Consider the following 20,203-nt stretch of genomic DNA (forward strand, 5'->3'; position numbering starts at 1 on the left):
CAGAAGTATAGTTAATTTACAATGTTGTTAGTTTCAGGTGTGCAGCAAAGTGATTTATATATATATGTGTGTATATTTGTATTCTTCTTCAGATTCTTTTTCCATTATAGGTTATTACAAGATGTTGAATATCATTCCCTGTGCTATGCGTAGGCCCTTGCTTATCTGTTTTATATATAGCAGTGTGTATCTGTTAATCCCAAATTCCTAATTTATCACCTCTTTCCCCTTTGTTAACCATAAGTTTGTTTTCTACGTTTGAGTCTATATTTATTTTGTAAATAAGTTCATCTGTGTCATTTTTTCAGATTTCACATATAAGTGATATAATATGATATTTGTCTTTCTCTGTCTGACTTACTTCACTTAGTATGATAATCTCTAGGTCCATCCATGTTGCTGCTAATGGCATTATTTCATTCTTTTTTGTGGCTGAGTAATATATATATACCACATCTTTATGTATTCACCTGTCAATGGACATTTAGGTTGTTTTCATGTGTTGGCTATTATAAATTGTGCTGTTATGAACATTGAGGTGCATGTATCTTTTTGAATTAGAGTTTTCATCTTTTCCAGATATATGCCCAGGAGTGGGATTGCTGGATCATATACTAACCCTATTTTTAATTTTTTAAGGAACCTCCATACTGTTCTCCATAGTGGCTACACCAATTTACATTCCCACCAATGATGTAGGAGGGTTCCCTTGGAAATGGACATTTGAACCTGAATCCTGGGTCTATAATGGTACCAGCAGCAAAAGTTCATAACAAAATAGGAGGAATTGCATTGGGTGGGTTTTGGAAGAATAAATGGACAGAGTGAAAAACTATGAGTTTCTTACTACATATGCTGAGTTTGCTCTGCCTGTGTGACGACCCTGGTGAAATTTCCTGCAAACAAATGAGGGTGATAGTCTAGAACTTAGAAGAGTGATATGGATTGAGTGAACCATAGTATTAAATTCTTAAAGTTGTGCCATAGTCTTTAGGGAGATTTTCTTTTTTTTTTTTTGGCATTCATATTTAATATCATTTAACTTTTATACATATTAATCATTGGTGTTTTACTTGTAGTACTTCGTATTTTAAAAAACTACTTATTAAATTCTCCTTTCCTAGCAATCGCCCTGAGTTTGCAGGTCCACCCCAAAACTGTTCCTGAGGTTGCTCTTTCAGCCTGTAGTGCCTCCTTTAAACAAAGTCTTTGCCTGAAGAAACAGATTTTTTCAAAGCTCTAGTTATTTCTGGTGACACTTTGATAAACTACTGTAGCCATTTTTTCTGCCTCTTTGAGACATTCAGTAGGGTGCTTTTACCCCCAGTCCTGCTCCCACTGGGGGACCATAACTTGGCTCTTATATTCTGGCTCTGCATGTTATTTCTTTCTCTTTTTCATTTTCCAACTATTTGGCTTTCCCATAATCCCTCAGTTTATTTATCATCTTCCTATTTAACCCTCCAGATGTAACTGTCAGAATGAAAACCCATTGCTAACTCCCTTGGGCTTGCTGATGTGGATTTAAGTGTAATAGACATTACGGTTGGGATATAGTTTGGGTATTTATACTAATCTAATGCTGATAGTGGTGAAAACATAACCTTGAGCCACAAAAGAGCTAAGTTCAAATACTGTCACTGCTATTTATTTGCTATATAATCATAATAGAGGTGAATTATCTCTCTGAGTTGATTCCTCCTTTATACATTAACTAGAACTATGCAAATGTTTTCAAGGGGATTAAAAAATATATATGTGTGAAATGTCTGGTAAATTGTAGACATTCAGTTAAACCCCTAAGTTCATTTCTTTAGAGAAAAATATGGATTTGTACTCATGTTCTTTTGCTCCAGATTCACTGCAATTTTCCAAGTTACTACTTTAAATATGAAATTAATTTAACAGTACTATCACATGACTAAAAAATATTCATAATCTCCACTGGGATTGGGAAGTGGTGTGTAGTAGCAATAAGTAAAAACTCACACACAATCTGAAACATATTGTACTGAAAAAGTGATGTCAGGTCACTAGGAACCATGTTTTCCACAAAGTGTTCATGATAAAATACATGAATTTTAATTATAATAATTGTGCATTTAGTTCTTCTTGCAGCAAAAGATAGCAGGTTTACATTTGCTTATCTGCCTCCCAAAGAAAGATGTAAAACTAGGAGTTTCTGTGTCTGCCTACAGTCTCTGCCCAGTTCTCCACACTTCTTCCATAGCCTTCCTGTCTCCTGTTGATTTTCATATGGCAGCCACAGTAGTCCTAAATGCAACCTGATCAAATCAGTCTCCTACCCAGTGCACTTAGGATGAAAAGAAAACTCCCTAGGTTGGCACATAGGGCCCTTCACCATCGATTTCCAGTTGCCCTTTCCTGTCTTATTTCTTATCGTAATCTTTGCCTGGAGGTCCTACTCCCCCTCTCTCTTTGTGTTCTTTTTTGGGAAGTGGCCCTTCCTCCACTGCCCTTTACCTGGCTTAGGCCAATCCTTCCTCCTCTCTCCTCACTGGCCTCCTCTCCTCATCTACACCTCTTTATCCCAACTCTGGGTTGGTTGCTTTTTTTTTTTTTTTTTTCCCACAAGTTTTATGCTCTGATTAGAATTTGATTAGGTTTTATTTACCAACTTGGTAAGGATTTTTTTACACTTTGAAGAAATTCATTCTCTTTGAAACATACATGCAGTAGTTTCGGAATAAAATAATTTAAACTGCTGGTTTAAAATACTCAGGTCTTGCTGACTGCAGAATTTAGGAGTACTTCAGGCTGGCCAAACAAGAGGTTGTCAGGGTGGTGATGCAGGCACATTCCCCCCCGCCCCCGAGTCTCAATCTTAACATGTGTTCCTGCCCCCTTGTACAGTTCAGGAGCTCTGAGAATACAGTCCATGAGTGTCTATGAGACCCAGGGGATTCACTTGTTTGTCTTCAAAATTTAAGTAAAATCATGGCTGAAAATTGCCAGGTAACTAACATCCCAGGAGTCCTTACATGAAGAGGCAGCTGAAAAAGTACCATAGCTGTATTAAGGGGAAAAAATTTTTTTTCCAGTTCTGTTGTGGAAAAGATCACTGATGTCAGAGACATGCTTCACCTCAGCAGGAAACATAATCAGAAATAAGTGACCAGGTTGTCAGGATTAAGAAAGTGCTAGAATTTCATTGAGTGAGCTAAAAATGTAATTTAAGAATTCTTATAATAAAGAAGATAGAGGAAATTATAGCTAATAAAGTGAAATATCTCTGCATCTCTATTGCATGATTACTTTTCTTTTTTGTCATTTTTTTTTGAAAATTTACATATGGTATAATCATTATTTAAAGTAGCCTGCTTATTAACCGCTTATATAATGTAACCTGGAGAAAAGGCAGAAAAGCATCTTAAAAAAAAACCTCACTGGAATGACTATCTGCTTTTTCTTTACTTAGTATAAGAAAATTAGTTTTAATTTACATGTTTTAAAATAACTTAGCACCTTTCTGGAAATTAATCAATAGACGTGTGCATTCAAATTATTTATTCACCTGATTCCACAAGGCACTGGAATCTCAGGAGAACAGGAGTTCTGTCTTTGTCACTGATATGGCCCGTCACCCAGCACATTGCCTTAAAAATATTCCTATAAATGGAATGATCTCTTCTTTGAACCAAAGCTGCACCATCTTCAACTAAAAAGTTTTACAAAATTACATCCCTCAGTTCCAAAAGCAGTAACATAAAATGATCAAACTTTGACTGTCGACATCATTTACTAAATTGACTACAGTTTGAATGTATCAGGAGGTATTATAGGATAAGGAACAGAAGATAGGAAAAAGTTTCAGATAGGAGAGGTAAAAACCTTCAGATTAAAAAAAAATTGAAGTATATTTGATTTACAATGTGTTAGTTTCAGGTGTACAAGAAAGTGATTTATATGTATATATATTCTTTGATCCATTTTGAGTTTATTTTTGTGTATGGTGGAAGGGAGTGTTCTAGCTACATTGATTTACATGCTGCTGTCCAGTTTTCCCAATATATATTCTTTTTCAGATTCTTTTCCATTATAGGTTATTACAAGATATTGAATATAGTTCAAAACCTTCAGATTATAAATGATGACTAGGCTGATGTATATTTTACAGTGAGATGCATTAATTCCATAACAAGAAGATTAAAATATTTGTTATGATTAGAATAGATATCAATCTGTTAGAAACCTTTAAGAAATGTGCAAACATACATCTGTCAGGGGTGACTCCTGTCCCACCCTGTCCAGGGAAGACCGCCAAAGGTTTCATCTGGAGGCACACCAGACCTCATCAGGGGCACCTTAATTATTTTACACGTTAAGGTAAATCAAATCGCTATCATCACAGAAGCTTAGAGAGAAGTTATATTTTGGAAAACAATCCATGGGAAATTAAGTCAAGTAGCCAAGAGTTTAATTTGGAAATGCAAAGATCTATCGATTGGGTTTTCAAACAATATTCATGTAGACAATGAAGGAGTCTTGAGGGGCAAAGCAACAGCAACAACAACAAAAAAGTAAAAAATGAAGGAGAAAGAACATAAAGGGCACGGAAGGAGGTTATTTTCATATACTACATTTATTTACATTTACATTGCATTTGAGTAAGGTGATTTTCTTCATCCAAATAATTTCACCCATTTTAAACCATTTAGATGTTGGGGGGAAAAGCCTGTCTGGGCCATTTGATGCAATCTTTCTGCATCTCTTTCGGGGGACGAGGTGAGAGAGGCAAAGAACTCAGCATGGTGCTTTCCTGGTATGTTGGTAAAAGGGATCGGGTAGCAACTTAACCAGACATTAGGTTTCCCTTCCTCTTTTGGATCTGTTTGCCAAAGCCCATATACCCACTAGAATTTTCTAGGGTTGGGCTGGTGAAGAGAAAGAACCGGAAGGCTGGATTCAGGAGACCTGGTTTCCCATGCCATTTTTTTTAGCCTGTGATATTGGGCAAAATACTTTATAGTTATTTTCAGCTCTTCCGTTTCATTATTTGGGAAATGGTCGCAATAATTTGTCTGTTTTAGAAAGTTACTGTGAAGATGAGATGAGCCTGTGTGTAAAAGCCCTTTATAAAACGTATAGCTCTCTATAATGTTAGTTACTATCTCCTTTAAAGGGCACAGAATCTCCTTCAACTGTGTAGGAGATTGCAAAAAGACTTCTTGACACTTTTAGTCAGAACTTGACCCTGAGCTTAATCTCTCTGTAAAGCGAAAGGGTTCTTGTGCCCCACAGCAGCCCGGGGCAGGGTCACCCACGCTGTCGGTGCGGTCACTGCAGTATTCCATCCGGAGCGGCTGCTCGCCCTCGATCCTCCCACTGGTCTCCCGGGGAGGGCCGCGCTGTTCCTCTCCATCTGGGTGGCGCCAGCTAGAGGGCGTGGCCGGGGAAGAGCGGGAGGGGGCGTGGCCTCCTGGGGGAGGGTGTGGCCTCGCCTACCGGGCGTTCCGGGGCCGCCGGCGCGCGGAGCTTGCCAACCAGCAAGCGGACGAGCGCGCGGCCCCTGCGCACTCGGCCGCCGCCTGCGCGCGTCGCTGGCACAGCTGCGTTCTCGCCTCCGCGGCTGGAAGCCGAGTCCCGCGCGAGCCGCCGCTGAGCCTCGGGAGCACGCGCTCCCCTGCGCTCTCCGCACCCGCGCCCCTTCCCCACCGCAACAGGTCTGGGGCGGGCGGAGGCGGCGAGGGCGCACGAGCCGAGACTGGAGGACTAAGGGTCTGGAAGGTAAGTGGAGTCCTGCGCCCAGCCTCGGGTTGGGGGTCAGCCCTGGCCCAGGCGCCGCGGCCGCTGACTTCTGGGAAGCCCAGGCTCTCCCGCCTAGCTGCCGGCTTCCCAGCACGCTGACTCAAGTCGCTGGCGTTCCCACTTTTCCGGTGGGAACCTTCGGGGAGAACCGGCGAAGGAAACGCAGAGCTCGTACCGCCCTCACTTACAAATCCGCTGCAGGTAGCGTCTAGAAAAACTGGGGAGGGGAACACAGGAAGAGACCCATCCTCCTCCCACTCTGCCCCTTCCCAAAATCAAACGTCTGCCTGTGCGCCCGGCGTTTTGCGGAAAAATGTTCTGTTGTTGGAACCTGGTCCCCAGGTTGCATAATAGAAGAATCCCAGAAGTTTCTCCGGGGGGATAAAATGGTGCTTTTCTTTCCCCCATTCCGAATCACCTCCCCCACAACACGGTCACCCCTCCCCCTTGCGTCTTATAGAGAGAGATTAGTGATTCCAATCCTATCAAACTGTAACTCAGATGGAGGCGTCCGTCGGTGGTCCGCAGCCTCTAGAGAGGGAGGGGAAAAGTTGGCGGCACCTTCTGGGACTTGTTCCTGGCGCAGAGGGAGACGGCATCTGCAGAACGTGGAACTGGTTAATTTCCCTTGATGATAATTTTTTTCTTGGTGACTGATCCTCTGCCGCACGCCGGCCCTCCGACTTTGCGAGCGCAGGGGTCGGCAATTTAAAAGGGAGAGGAATTGGAGGGTTACAGGAATCATACTTTACTTCACTGTAACGGTGGTTACGTTAATGAAGCTGCGAGGGACCTTCGAGGGTCTTGATAATTTCCTCCTAGGTTAGTCTTCTCGGAGTTTACACACAGACCCCGTATTGTTGTGCAAATTTCTCAGGAAGACCCTTGGCTTTGGAGGTGGAGTTGTGTCCGAATCTTCCGGGAGCCCTTCTCTATTGAGGAGGGGGCGATGAAGGTGGGCGGTGGGGGAAGGTCTTGCAGACGAAATTTTGTTTTTTAAAGGGTGGGATAGGGTCCTTTTAGCTGTGTTGGTGCACGTTGGAGGCGGGGGTGGGTGGGGGATTACGTACCATCGAGAAGCCAGACATTTAAAACTTTTAAAGGCGAAAGCGCACGTTAAGGCGAAGATCCAGTGTCCCCTGGGACGGTTGCAAGGTGAGCTTAGTAATTGAGGCACAGAAACCTCAGGCAAGGGACCGGCCTGAGAGTTTGGGGGATTTTGCTTGTGCCAGATTATATCAGAGCAAGGTCATGCAGAAGTGGTAGATGGTAGGGTCTGTAGTGGAACATCTCTCCTGAACCTACGTGGGGTTAGACTTAGTGAGGATGGAAGACACGAGAAAACCTTTGGACTTGAGAGTCTAATTCTGCTCAGAGACTTAAGAATACCTAGGCATGGCCCTGTTTCAATGTTTACTTCCTCTGTCTAATGTATTTCCTTAGCTTGCCTTTCATCTTTAGTGGAAAGGATTCCTTGAGTGAATACTCTGGAAATGAATTCACAGGAGGGTTGAAAATTCTGGATGATTCGCCTGTTTTATTTAAAGATGGTGTCTCTTGCCAGTGTTGGAAAGAATTGTATTTGAAGATAAATATGCCTAAGTGGATGGAGAGAACTGAAGGATAATTACCCAAGAGAATATGAAAAGAGACTAAGAGAAAGCCGGAAAATAGATAACTAGTACTTAAAACTGAGAAGACTAATCTGAATTCAGCTAATTTAGGAGGGAGGGTACCAAAGAAAGTATTTGGAACAGATTTGGTCGCTTTAAGACGAAGAGGTATTGAAGAGTGGGACACAACGCTGTGAAAAAAAAAAGATATTGGGGACTTCCCTCCCCCTCCTTCCATTTCTAAATAGAACTTGCAGGAATGATGAGGCTGGGGATGTGAACTCTTTCCTTTCTACTTACAGGAAGAAAATGAACTGCTATACATCAGAGTTAATATGTTTTATTCACTGTAGCAATTGAATTTCTGTAGTCTTTGGCATTTGGTATTTACTTAACTGTGTAAAAATGTGATTTTGAAGACTCATAATGTGTTAATTTAGAATACAAAAATCATCAAGAGACTGAGAATTTATGGCAACAGTAAAATCCAGGTGATTTTTCAACATTGCTTTCTCCTGCCAGATGCAGAGTACACATGCATTTTTTGCCACCAGAAGTCAGTATTTCACTGTGGGGCTATAAGCCAGTATGTAGTTAGACTACATCAAAACTGGCTTTCTCTTCTGTTTCCTATTGGTTAACCAAATTTTGCAACGAGTTGGTGGAACTAATAGCTACCTTTTTTATTGATTAAGATATTTGCTTAATTTGGTTTTGAATTACATTTGAAGAGTACTGTTTAATCAAGATACATATAGGAGTTGCATCTTTATTAGGAACCTCTACAAATCACTGTAGCCACGTGATTGTTTAGTGGAAGTTATATTGCCTTGGGAGTTGAAAAGATGGATAAAAAATAAGCTTAGAAAAGGCAAACTTCAGGGGAGAGTATAGCTCAGTGGCAGAGCGTGTGCGTAGCAAGCACAAGGTCCTGGATTCAACATCCCCAGTACCTTCATTAAAAAAAAAAAAAAGCCTAATTACCTTCTCTCCCTTACCCCCTCTCAAAAAAAAAAAAAAAAAGAAAAGAAAAGAAAAGAAAAAAGGGCAAACTTGTTTTCCATATTTTTAAAGAAGCAAATGAAAGTTTCCTACTCAACTCTGTAATTTGTGCTTTTTCATCAAACATACTTGCATATTCTTTTAGGAAGTTAGTTGACTGGTAAAATTCCAAGTCTTGAAATGGCCTTAATGCTTTCACTTGTTAAAAGGTAGAACTAGGGGGGAGGGTATAGCTCAAGTGGTAGAGCGCATGCTTAGCCTACACAAGGTCCTGGGTTCAATCCCCAGTACCTGCTCCAAAAACAAAAATAAAACCTAATTACCTCCCCTCACCAAAAAAAAATACATAAATAAAAATAAAAGGTAGAACTAATGTATATATAAGTACCTGGATTGTTACAGCATACATAGGGGGCAGTATACCCTGCCCAGGTCCCTTAGGATATAGGCAACATAGCTGGGATATTCTCTTTACTGTTGAAGCTCTGCACTGAAAGCAGCCCTTCAGCTTGAATTCATTTGCTGACTTAGATATGTTTGTTGAAGCTACAAGCCCAAAGTTCCCCTATTTCAAGACTAGACCATTAACTAATTTTTCAGGAGATTGAGAAAGTGTGTTGGAGAGAGTACAAATTAAGGAACCACTTTTACCATAAATATAAAAAGTTTAGTAAATAAATTATATTTTTTCATTAAATTATAAATTCAACAGTGATTTCTGTTCCCAAATTATATTGACAGTGGTTTTCTATCAGTCACTTTTTTATGCACAGTAGTAGCTTATTTAATATTTGCTATATTGAATCTTACATTTTATTAAAATCGATTACATAAACCCTGTAAATCCATTTACTAAAATTCTATCTCATTGCAGATGTAAATATAAAGTATTTGTTCTTTGTAGGTACATATCCTTTATTTTTGACTGTATACGCACAAGAAATTATGATAGACTTCAGACCAGGAGACTCAAGGGCCATCAGGGTTGTTAATAGGAGTTTCTGTCTTATGCCTGAGGACAGAGCTCCGTCAGTAGTGTTCTCCAGGGGAAGAAAATCAGCTGATTTTCTTAAATTATCTGGCCCATTTTAAACATGACTAAGGATTTCTAGTTGGAGTGACTTTTTCTTATTAAAAGACTGAGATGATTGTGACACATGGAGCCCAGAGGCATCAATTACATCATTAATATAATATCTCATATTCATTTCTAATACCTTATAAGTATGGGGCATCTTCTATGTGCCAGGCAGTACTCTAAGCACTGGAGGAACTGATAACACCAGATCAAGAAAGAGAAAGAGCCCATGAAGGTAGAGTTTACATTCATGTAGCACAAAAGCTGTTTACCCATGGCTTTCACATGACATATCATTTAAACCTAATTGCAACTCTGAAGTTGGAGTTCATTTTCCATTTTAAAATCAGGAAATTGAGTTGAAGAAGTTAAGTGACTTGACTCTCTGACTCAAAGCCTGGTGCCCTTTCTACTATGGTACACTGTTGATATGTGGTTTCCTGTTTTTCAAGAATTACAGCTTGACTCTCAAATATAAATAGTGTTTCTCTTTGGCTAAGTAATTCTTTCTAATCATTATGGGAATAAAAAGCAGGTATTTTCATTTAACATTCCGGACATATATTCGTGACTCCAAAGGAAAATGTGCAGACCTGTTAAACAGACATGTGGTGTTTGTTTTGCTCCAAATAAAGATTCTTACCTTCCTAAAAACTAAATACAAGGGCTGAGGAATCATCTCCCTTAGTACTTCAAATCCATTATTCAGGTTATGAAAGGTCAGTTCACATCCCTATGGAAATCAGGATATATCCATACCATTTCCTTCAATCTCATAGATACAGTGAATACATGCAATTTAGCAGTGTTTTTCAAACTTAATAAGCATCAGAGTCTCCTGGAAGGCTTTTAAAGCACATTTATTTCTCTCCCTCCCCCTCCCCCCACCCTGAGGTTTTGATTCAATAGGTCTGGGGTGATGCCCAAGAATTTGCTCTTGTACCATGTTCAAGGGTGATTCAATACTGCTAGTTTTGGAATTACACTTTTTTTTGAGAGCTGCTTCAGTATAGCAAAGAATTTTAAAGTTTGATTTCTGAACCAGACAGCTTGGGCTTGAATCTTGGATATGCCACCTACTAGCTGTCAGACCTTAGGCAAATTACTTAACTTCTTGTCAAGAACTGTGAAAGCTCTGAGATTTCACCCTACTTTTAAGCCAACAAGCTAATCTTCAGTTTCATGTACTCCTGGGAAAGGCTTTATTATTCATAATAATGGCTATAGCCAGAGTATCATTGTTTTCTTACACTGGTCCCCTCAGCCCTAGTTTCTAAAGAGGAGAGGTGCGAAGAGAACCAGATGACACCTATAAACACAGCTGTATTAAGGAGAGGAATCCTGAGTTTAGGGAATCCTAATCTTTTATAATGGGCAGTAAGCATGCCTTCCTGCCCTTTGCTTCAGAGGGAGACATTATTTTGATTATACTGGACAGTAAACATGCTGCCCTTTGCTCCAGAAAGACACGTATGTTTTCTTAAGGCTCTTCTCTAAAAAAGCATCCTGAAGGATTGTCTAGAATGAAGGCGGTTAGTGCCTCTGCGTAGACACGCAGAAATACCACAGGCCCGGGGATGACGGGCTTCCAACACTTTTCCGTTCCCTTATAAAATGGGGTTAACAATACTGTGGTTTCTCCTTTACTGGGTAGTTGGGTAGATTAAAGGTACTGAGATTTGGCAAGTACTTGGAGCAGAATATGAGAAGTGCTGTATAAATATTTACCATTACTCCTGAAAAAAATTTTTCCCTTTTTATAATGGTAAGTATTGTCTTATAAGATGAAATAATTGCTTTACTGAGGATCCCTAAGTTTGATTTTGTTCTGAGAAATTTATTTAATGGGTCTAAATTCTAAAATGGGGATAATACATTGTGTGATATTTTACCAGTCCATTGGGGAATGAGGCAGAAACACTACCAACATTCATGTGCTCTCGCATGTGTCTTTGCCTCCTCAGGTTACACAGAATCACTGACTAATTCTGTCCAGTGGGCTGTCTATGGGAGTTACGTACGGGTATTTCTGGACTGACGCATTTAAGTGGCTCTGTGAGACCCTCCACCTTTCTTTTTTACTGTAGTAAACCTTTTAGCCACATTTGGAGATAGTGGAGCTTCCAACTTGAGTTTTTTCCAGCTTAGGTTTCTCGATACAGAGAAAAGCTCCCTGCCTACCCCCTCCCCCATATACAGTAGACACAAAGAATAAGCATGAAATAAGTTTCTGTTCTGTCAAGCCCCCGCTGAAACTTTGGGGTTAATTTGCTACTGTAGCGTTACTTAGACTATCCTTACTATATTTCCAGTACCTATAATATCTGCCTACCGTGAGAAATTTGACAGTCAGTTATTTTAAAACATAAGCTCTGGGTCTACATATGTAAAGCTAGACCTGGAGCTTGCATTCTGTTAAGGGGATATAAGCAATTAACACCTATTTATGTTTGTATGTATTTATTTATTTAGCACAAGGTAATTGCAGATGGTAGTACATACCATGGAAAGATAAGGGTGGCCGGCACTGTTATTTTTCCTCCCTGATGTGCATTCCCATTTTTTTGTTGCTAAGAGAACCTTGATTGTGTGTGTGGAATGACACCGTGCCCAGCCTTAGGTGATAGATCATGTTTGTTCTCGGTCAGTGGTAACAATTTGTATCCTGATTTACCTGCTTCCCCTGCAGCTGGAGGAGGCCATGTGACCTAGTTCTGGTGTTTAGATAGCAAAGGTTTGGGGAAGGATTTTCCTTCCCTGACAAAAGGAGACAGAGGTGGCTGACACAGCCGCACCTTTCTCCTCTCATCTACCAGCCTGGAGTGTTGATTAGATGTCTGGTTATGGCAGCAACCTTTTTGTGCCATGAGATGACAAGCACAAAGGCAACATGCTAAAGATGGTGGAGCAAAAAGAGCCAGCGTTCCCAACGGCCTCACTGAACAGCTAAAATTATACCACTAGCCACCCTCCTCTAGACTTGCTGTGGGAGAAGTGTAAACCTCTGATAATTAAGTGGTGGTTCTTGCAGCTAGACACACATGGAGTACAATGGAGTGAGCATGGGTTGGCTGGAGGGCACAGCGCTGCTACGCTGGCAGCTGTATTCAGGGGAAGCTGCTCTGAGAATGTGTCATTGATCTGAGACCTGAATGATGGGAGGGAGCTGATGAGATGGGGGATGCGTACTTGAGTTTGGGGGCAACATCAGAGCCCCCTAGAGAGAGGATTTGAAGTAGAGAAGAGATAGTTGGAGAAATCACATTCCATTGTGGATTTCTAAGCTTGTGGACTTCGTGTGGCACTGGAGAGCTAAAGGAATTGGAGGTGATCAAGTCATTTTGGGGCCCTGGGAGATTATGAGCTGCTTGCGGTAAATTTCTGGAGAATTCAGATGAAAACAGTGTATGACCCATGACTCATTCCTGACACTTTGCCAGTTACCAAGAGACTGTTATTCCTGAAGGGTATGTGTGGAGAAGGGGAAGTGGATCTGACTAGCGACTACTGACCAGGCGGGGCATCTTCTGGCCTCTGGATCGTTATTTTCCTCATACTCCCCTTTGGAAACTGGGTCGTGGTCATGGGGCTTTGAGATCTGCTTAGCACTGTTTGTCCAGTTGAAAAGCTTCTCTAATGTATGGCTTGTCTCAAATATGTGCTTTGGTTGGCAGAAAAATAACCAGAACAACCACTACAACCATTTATTGAGTGCTTACCATGAGCCAGGCATTGTGCTAAAAATCTTGCACACATTTTATTGAACCCTCTGACAACCCCATGAAGCCCCATATCACTGATGAGAGGCTGAGACCTTGGGGAAGAACAGTGATTTCTTGATTTTCGTATAGCTGATAGGTTGTAAAGCAGGCCTTTTAACCAGCATATCACAAAGATTCCTAAGAGCAGGTTCCCCAGAAATACAGGGTTGGCAGCACTTAATGACCTAGAACAGAATATTTGAAAATATCCTGAATCATTTCTTGGTATTCTTCCTCCTTTTTTTTTTTTTAATTGTAATTATATAATTATATATGTGTATGGTGTGAGTGTAAGACTTAAAAAAACAAGAAAAAAATTTACTTGAAATGTTTTACCTGCTATTTTGGGAGGAAAAGTAGTTTGATATACATGACATTTTAATTTCTGAATAAATTTGCATTGCAAGAGGCTGGAAGGACTATAGAAGGGTCACTTAGATAAATCTGGCAGGGTGCATGCCTACATGAAATTTAGTCTGCTTCAGTTACATAAAATGTAAGATAGACATTGCTGACTTAAATAAGAACTGCTGTGTATTGAGTGCTTTTCATATGTCAGTGTGCTGGACGTTTTAGCTAGCTGTTACAAAGCACTCTCCTCAGTAACTCTGTAAAAGAGGCTGTTTTCCATTTTACAGATGGGAGCATCACTGAGGCTGGTAGGGCTTAATTTGCCCAAAGTGGTCACCTGTCTCCCTTGAACTTACTTTCTGTGTGTTATACAGCCCTGCTCTGTCTTTTAAATAGAGCCGAGTTCGTATCTTCCCTGCTTGTTTTAATGGAAGGACTTTAAACTGCCCCCTCATTTATTATTCTACTTTGTCTTTATAATCTTGTGACAGTGATATAAAAATGTATGAAAACATTGGGAAGAACTTCTGGTTTCAATATTTATGATCTGGGACATCCATTCCCCCCCATCTCCATATTTAGAAAGAAAAATGTTTACACAGGTAATAAAGGATTCATAGTATGCATAATAAAAGATGAAAGTGCCCCTTTCCAGAGAGTGGTTGTGTGCGTGTGTGTTATATGGGTATGTGTTATGCATAAATATAAAAAGAAAGCATTTTCTTTTTAAACAAATTGGCTCACATTGTACATTTTGTTCATCTTGTTTGGAGAAACCTATTCTTTTTGATGCTATATTGCATCTCATTATGATGTATCATAATTTATTAACTATTTCTGTGTCAGTAGGTGTTAGGTGGTTACCGGTTTTCTTGCTATTATAAACATTTTATTGCACAAATCTTGTACAAATGTGAGTATTTTTAAGAAAGTCTTTGAAGGAGACATTAACTGAAGCATATACTAGTTGCCTTTCTTAGCAGCGGTTTAGGGTAGTAACTTCCTGGCTACAAAAGATCTCCATTCTAGCCTAACTAACCTTGTATCTGGGTTGCACTCCATGCAGCTGTGCAAATCATATGTACATCATCACCCAAGCAAACTTCCATAGGCTGAATCTGGTTGTTCCTGCGAGACTTAAAGAGTCAGTAATCTGGCAATGCTGCCTCCTTGCCCCTGACTGTGGGAAAGGATCAAGCCTCCATGCAAAGTTACGAATTTGAATTGTGCAGACGAGGCACTGGCTGCATGGAGGGGCCAGATTCCTCAGAGAATATGTCTTTCACTTTGTACTTAACTCATCTACCCAAGAAACCAGTAGAGAGACCCAGGGATTCAGCTGACTCCTTTAGTCTTGGACTCATCAGTTTCTAGGACCATTAAAAAAAAATAGGCTGTCTGTCTGTCTGCCTGCCTGCCTGCCTTCCTTCCTTTTTTTTCTTTCCTCCATCCCTCTCTTCCTTCCTTCCTGTCTTTCTTTCTCTTCCTCCCTCCCTCCATTCTTTCAGCAAAATTGAATGGAAGGTACAGGGCTTTCCGGTAGACCTCACTGCCCTCCCCCGGGCTCCCCTGTAATAAGCATCTCCCACTAGAGCGGTTCATTTGTTACAGTTGATGAACGTCGACACCCAGAGTGCTAGACCCTCGTTTACTATTCTCTGCATGGCTTGCTCCTCCCTTCCTTTAAGCCTTTGCTGAAATGTTTCCTTCTCTGACCACTCTGTAAAATTGCAACACCTTACCTCCTTTCCTCTCTGGCACTCTTCGCTTTTCACTTTGTTTTTCTCTATAATACCTTTTAAAATCTAACGTCTATATATTATATGTCATCTTTGTTCACCTCCTTTAGTTTGTAAACTCAGTGATGGCAAGTGCTTGTTTCCTTCTCTCTCACAGTAGATGCTCAGGAAATATTTGTTGGTTCAGTGAGTAAATGAGCAGAACAAGTGAACTCAGGACCACTCTCTCAGGTTGGCATCCCGCAACAGCCCAGCCTGCCTCCTCCCATAGTACTTTCTCATTCTCCACCAGTGGGCCCCGGGGAGGCTGCTGTTGGGCTGCAAGGAGATGGGGCATCTTCATTGGAAGGGTTGTGCTGGGGACAGCCATCGTGGACTCTTGAGAAGACTTTACAGTGTTAGGAAGATTAATGCCAAAATGAATGCCTACTATTTTATCGATCACTTGTTGTGTGCCAGCCCTGCAAGTCAAGAGGCAAAGCGAGAGAGCATGGAGGTGGGGGCGGGGAACAGTGAGATAGAAGGGTAGGAGGAGAGAGAGAGAAAGTGAAGTTGGGGAGGAAGGCGGGGTGAAAGGAGGGTAGGAAAAGAAGAGCAGGAAGAGAAACAAAAGTGTTCGAGAGAGGGAAGGTGAGACAGTAACAGGGTGGGGGTGGGAGGGAGACAATTTGGGTTTGAATTGGAGAGCTTAGGAAACTTGTCTAGGGCCACTACAGCTGGCTGGAGGAGTATCCTACTCCGAAGCATGTTTGGCCCTGAAAATTTCAGAGCTCTAGTGTGAGGTTAATTAAAATGTTTGTAACATCCATGTTGCATTCTTTTGGGGGAGGAGATAGTGACAAATGAAATCTACTATTATGAAAACATTGTGGTCAGCAAGTCAGCAATTTTAATTTCATGGAAAGAGAGAGATAAAAGACGGTATCAGGAGTCCCAGTAGAGCTGAAGGACTCTCATTTGGTTTTTCTCCAGCGTTAGGCAAAAAGTGTAACAGTTAGCCTCTTAAACATAGCAGGCTAGCTAAAATTGCTACAAATTAAATGTCATGTTTCCATTTGTATCAATTAGTTTATTAAATCTGTGCTAAGATAATTTAGTAACATACCCTTTGCCTTAAGGATGTTTGAAAAAATAGGAACTATTTAAAGCAAGTTAGGATAAGAGCAGTAAATTCACAAATACATACAAGGAAGGGAAAAGGAAACAGCTGTTGATAGTGTTGACCATAGAGAGCTGGTTTCTAGAGATATACAAGATAGTACCAAGGCCATCTGCCCAGGTTGGATAACAACGTTTTTTAACCAGTACTGTTTTGAGAGAATGCTCCAGAATTGCTTTGGGGATTAAATATCTTTTATGAGTGGAAATAAAATCGAAAACTTGCCTCATCAAAAATTTGGCCCACTTTTTAAATTCAGTGTTGAATTCTTATGTGATGATTAACTGTTCATTTTCTTTCTCATCCATATTATTTTACCTTTTTTCCTTTTGATTGTAGTGAGGTTGTTAAGACCACTTGTTACGTTAGGCAAACTGCATATATATACTTATATATAAAATGGACTATTTAGTATACGTGGTATTCTTATGTACCTTGCAACTTTAATGTTTACATGAAATGTCGTTTTCAAAAGGGCTTTACACAATGCTTGGCACAAAGTAGACACTGGGGAAATGTCACTTCCTTTCTTCCTCCTCATGATAAATTTGTGCACATTTTTCCCTTGCTGAAATTGCTTTGAGTAGCAGCCTTAAAATTAAAAGTGCATTTGCCCTTTGCTATATGCTAGTCAGTGTGTACATGCAACTTGGTAAGAAACATTCTCTTATTCAAATAAGAACTCTGAATTCTGTCTCCAGTAAGATTTCTTGCAGGTCAGGTGTACCGGTGAGCTTACTTAAGGGCTGATCTTCACAGGCTGCTGTTTCTCTTTCAGATGAATAGACTCATCGCTTTCCACTGACTGGCAGCAATGGCATTTACCGAAAGGGTCAACAGCAGCGGCAACAGGTAACCATGAAATCCATGATTCAAAGATGTGATAATATTTAATTTTATAATCTGTTTTTCAGAGAATAAGTTTGGTCCTTTTAATTTTTGTGACTTATGAACTCTCTGGTGCAGGAAAACATGAAAATTTGTTTTCTCTATGTTAAATCAAACCTGTTAGACTGGCTGTATACTTTCTTTCAATCTAGTGCTCGCTGAGTCTCTTAACTAGTTTCTTAACATGTGGATGTTAGATTAGCATCCTAATTCTGTGTTCAAGGTACTGGTCCATATCACACTGATTGGGAAAATGTTCACAATTCAGCTTGTGCTGAAACAAATGTCATGATGAAATCTGTCGCATGAGAGCCTTGAATCAGGGAATTCTGTCAGTTACATTTTATGACTTTCACGTCTTTCCCTCCAACTCTGTACATAAAGTTAACTGCCTTGCATATAGTACACAGTCAGGGTTGGTTGAGGGGAGTGTATTTACATTCTGAAGCAGTTATTAAGAATAACTCGTTTGATACCCAGAAGGAATTCTTAATATCACTGACCAGTTTTTATTTATACTATGAGATATTCAAATACATATGAAAGTAGGAGACATTTTTATCGAGTAATAGATGATGGAGACTGTAATTCTGGACCATCCTGATGCTCTCCTACTGCCTCTTCCTTTCTGGTTCATTTCGGAAATCCTTCCTGTATTCCAGGTGGTCCTGGTGATCCTGTTGTTCAACTTGGTACACTCTCCTCCCTCACAGAGGAAAGCGTGTAATCCAGGCTGCGGCAGTCCACATTCTGCTAGAGCCAGAGAGGAATCTGTTATCATTCATGTTTTTTTTTTTTTTCTTTTTTTTAGGCTTGTTCATAATATTCGGTTCCACATAAGTTTTACATTTTTATGTAGTTAAATGTCTTGTCTTTTATGGATTCTGGTTTTGATTGTGCTTAGAAAGGTCTTTCCTACTTCAAGATTGTGAAAATAATGTCATGTGTTCTCTGCTGGCACTTGAAAGGTTTCGTTTTTTGCATTTCAGTCAGAACTTGTAAGCGGGTGGCCAATGGGACAGATCTGGTCAACAGATGGGTTTCATTGGGCCCCTCACAGTGCTCTAAAAAATATATATCTGCCAAGGATTTTTACGTGACAATCTAGACTCCTATCTTCTCTTGAAAAATTTAAGGTTGAACAGTGTTGGGGAGCACTCGGATGGAATTGAGTAGTTACTGCTCTTTGAGAGAAGGTGTGAGCTTTCTAATTTCAGAACTTGTCAAGTGGTGTGCCATCCGTTCTTTTCAGGTGAGCAGAGATGTTGCTCTCTCCAGCCAGAACTCCCAATCTTCCAACTCATTCCCTCTTGCAGACACCTGCTTTGTCAGCTTGCCCCAGAGAGACCTGATTTAAAGAAAGGCTGGGAAAGCACGGATGCCTTCTAGTTCACCACATTTTTTCCCACACAGCCGGATTTACACACCTCAGCTGCTTCGCCCTCTTGAGACCCATTTTAGATCTTTGACTTTTTAGTATTTTGATCTATCTGTAATTAATTTCAGTGTAAAGCGTGTGTTATAAATCTCCATGTTAATAAGAAAATGAAAAGGTCTAGGGATGTTAGGGAGCCCTCTGTTTTTTAAGCAAAAGGCTAGCCAGTTGTTTCAACTTGATTTATTAAATCATCTGTCTTTACTGATTTGAGTGCTATGTCCAAATTACATCACATTTTTGAGTTTATTGTTGGACTCTTTTGTTCCTTTGATTGTCTCTTCTGGCAATGGTGCTATATATTTCATTGTATTTTTATAGATCTTAATATTCACGCAGATTCTTTGTCATTTTCATTTAGAATTTTTATGGCTGTTCACATCTGATTACATTTCCATGTGTGCTCTGAAGTCACTAGTCATTTTCCCGAAAAATTATTGTTGGCAGTTGAATTGAAGCCCCTTTGATTTAATCAATTGGATGAAATTCTGTAGAATATTAAATCTGAGTCTTTCTACAAAGAAATCTAAATACCAGATAAGTGAAAATTTGAGAGGATGAAAAAATTTTTAATTTCACTTCCAAGATGTTTTGGAGGTATGATTTTTTGGCTGTTTTCTAGTTACTGATATTGCATCCAGGATAATTTCTGGTAGAAGAATCAATTATAATAGTTAACAGTATTATCAGTGGCAAGATTAAAAAGATATTTTGTAGTCTGTTATTTACATACATTTTCCATTGTTGCTAATTATTAAGTTAGGATAGATAACTGTGCTTTGTAGTAACTCTCTAGCAATTACAGAGCTGTTTTTGTTGTTTGTTACATTTTCTCTTTCCAGCTCCTTACCTCCCTGATGTGCTTCTTTTAATTCTGATACCCAGTACAAGTGATAAGCTAGGGGAAATCCTAAGTGGAGCTCTATTTTTAATATATACCAATAGCTCACTTGTTTAAATGTTTAATCATGGTAGTTTAATCTTTCAGTAGTCCAGAAAAAAAAAAATCATCAAGTTCATGTAAAACTAGTCCAGGACTAGCACATATTTTAAAGGAAACGTGTGTTGAGTCAGCAGCTCCGCTTTCTCATACTGAATAGAAGTCTGAGTGTGAATCCTTACTTTGCTCAGGGCTATCAAAAGTCATAAATGTTGGACAGAATATTAATGTCATGCCTAAAGACAGTGTTTGTTTTAATTCTTATAAGTAATAGGCTTGTTCCTTGGTTTCCAGATTTATCGACATTGGACACTGCTGAACCTTTCTTTTTTCCCTCTCACCCTTCTTCTCCTCCTGTTTCTTCTTCTTTTTAAAAATTGTTATTGGAGTATAACAATCTGAAAAGGGCAGACGTTGTTAGTACAGTTCAGTGCATTTTCACAAAGTGAACACACTTGTGTAACCGAT

At 40.0% G+C, this 20,203-nt stretch overlaps 1 protein-coding gene across 3 annotated transcripts in view; it reads left to right on the forward strand.

Moving 5' to 3' along the window:
* The first annotated feature begins 5,543 nt into the window (after positions 1–5,543).
* The window catches only part of AFF1 (ALF transcription elongation factor 1), a 173,458-nt gene continuing 158,798 nt past the window's right edge, over positions 5,544–20,203 (forward strand). For all 3 annotated transcript variants that reach the window (XM_064486132.1, XM_031433559.2, XM_064486134.1), the window contains exons 1-2: positions 5,544–5,748; positions 17,251–17,324. In XM_064486132.1, the coding sequence (XP_064342202.1) occupies positions 17,287–17,324 (38 nt within the window). In that variant the 5' untranslated portion in view covers positions 5,544–5,748; positions 17,251–17,286. The remainder of the gene's footprint in view (positions 5,749–17,250; positions 17,325–20,203) is intronic.

This window comes from Camelus dromedarius, chromosome 1 (genome assembly GCF_036321535.1).
Source record: "Camelus dromedarius isolate mCamDro1 chromosome 1, mCamDro1.pat, whole genome shotgun sequence".
NCBI lineage: Eukaryota > Metazoa > Chordata > Mammalia > Artiodactyla > Camelidae > Camelus > Camelus dromedarius.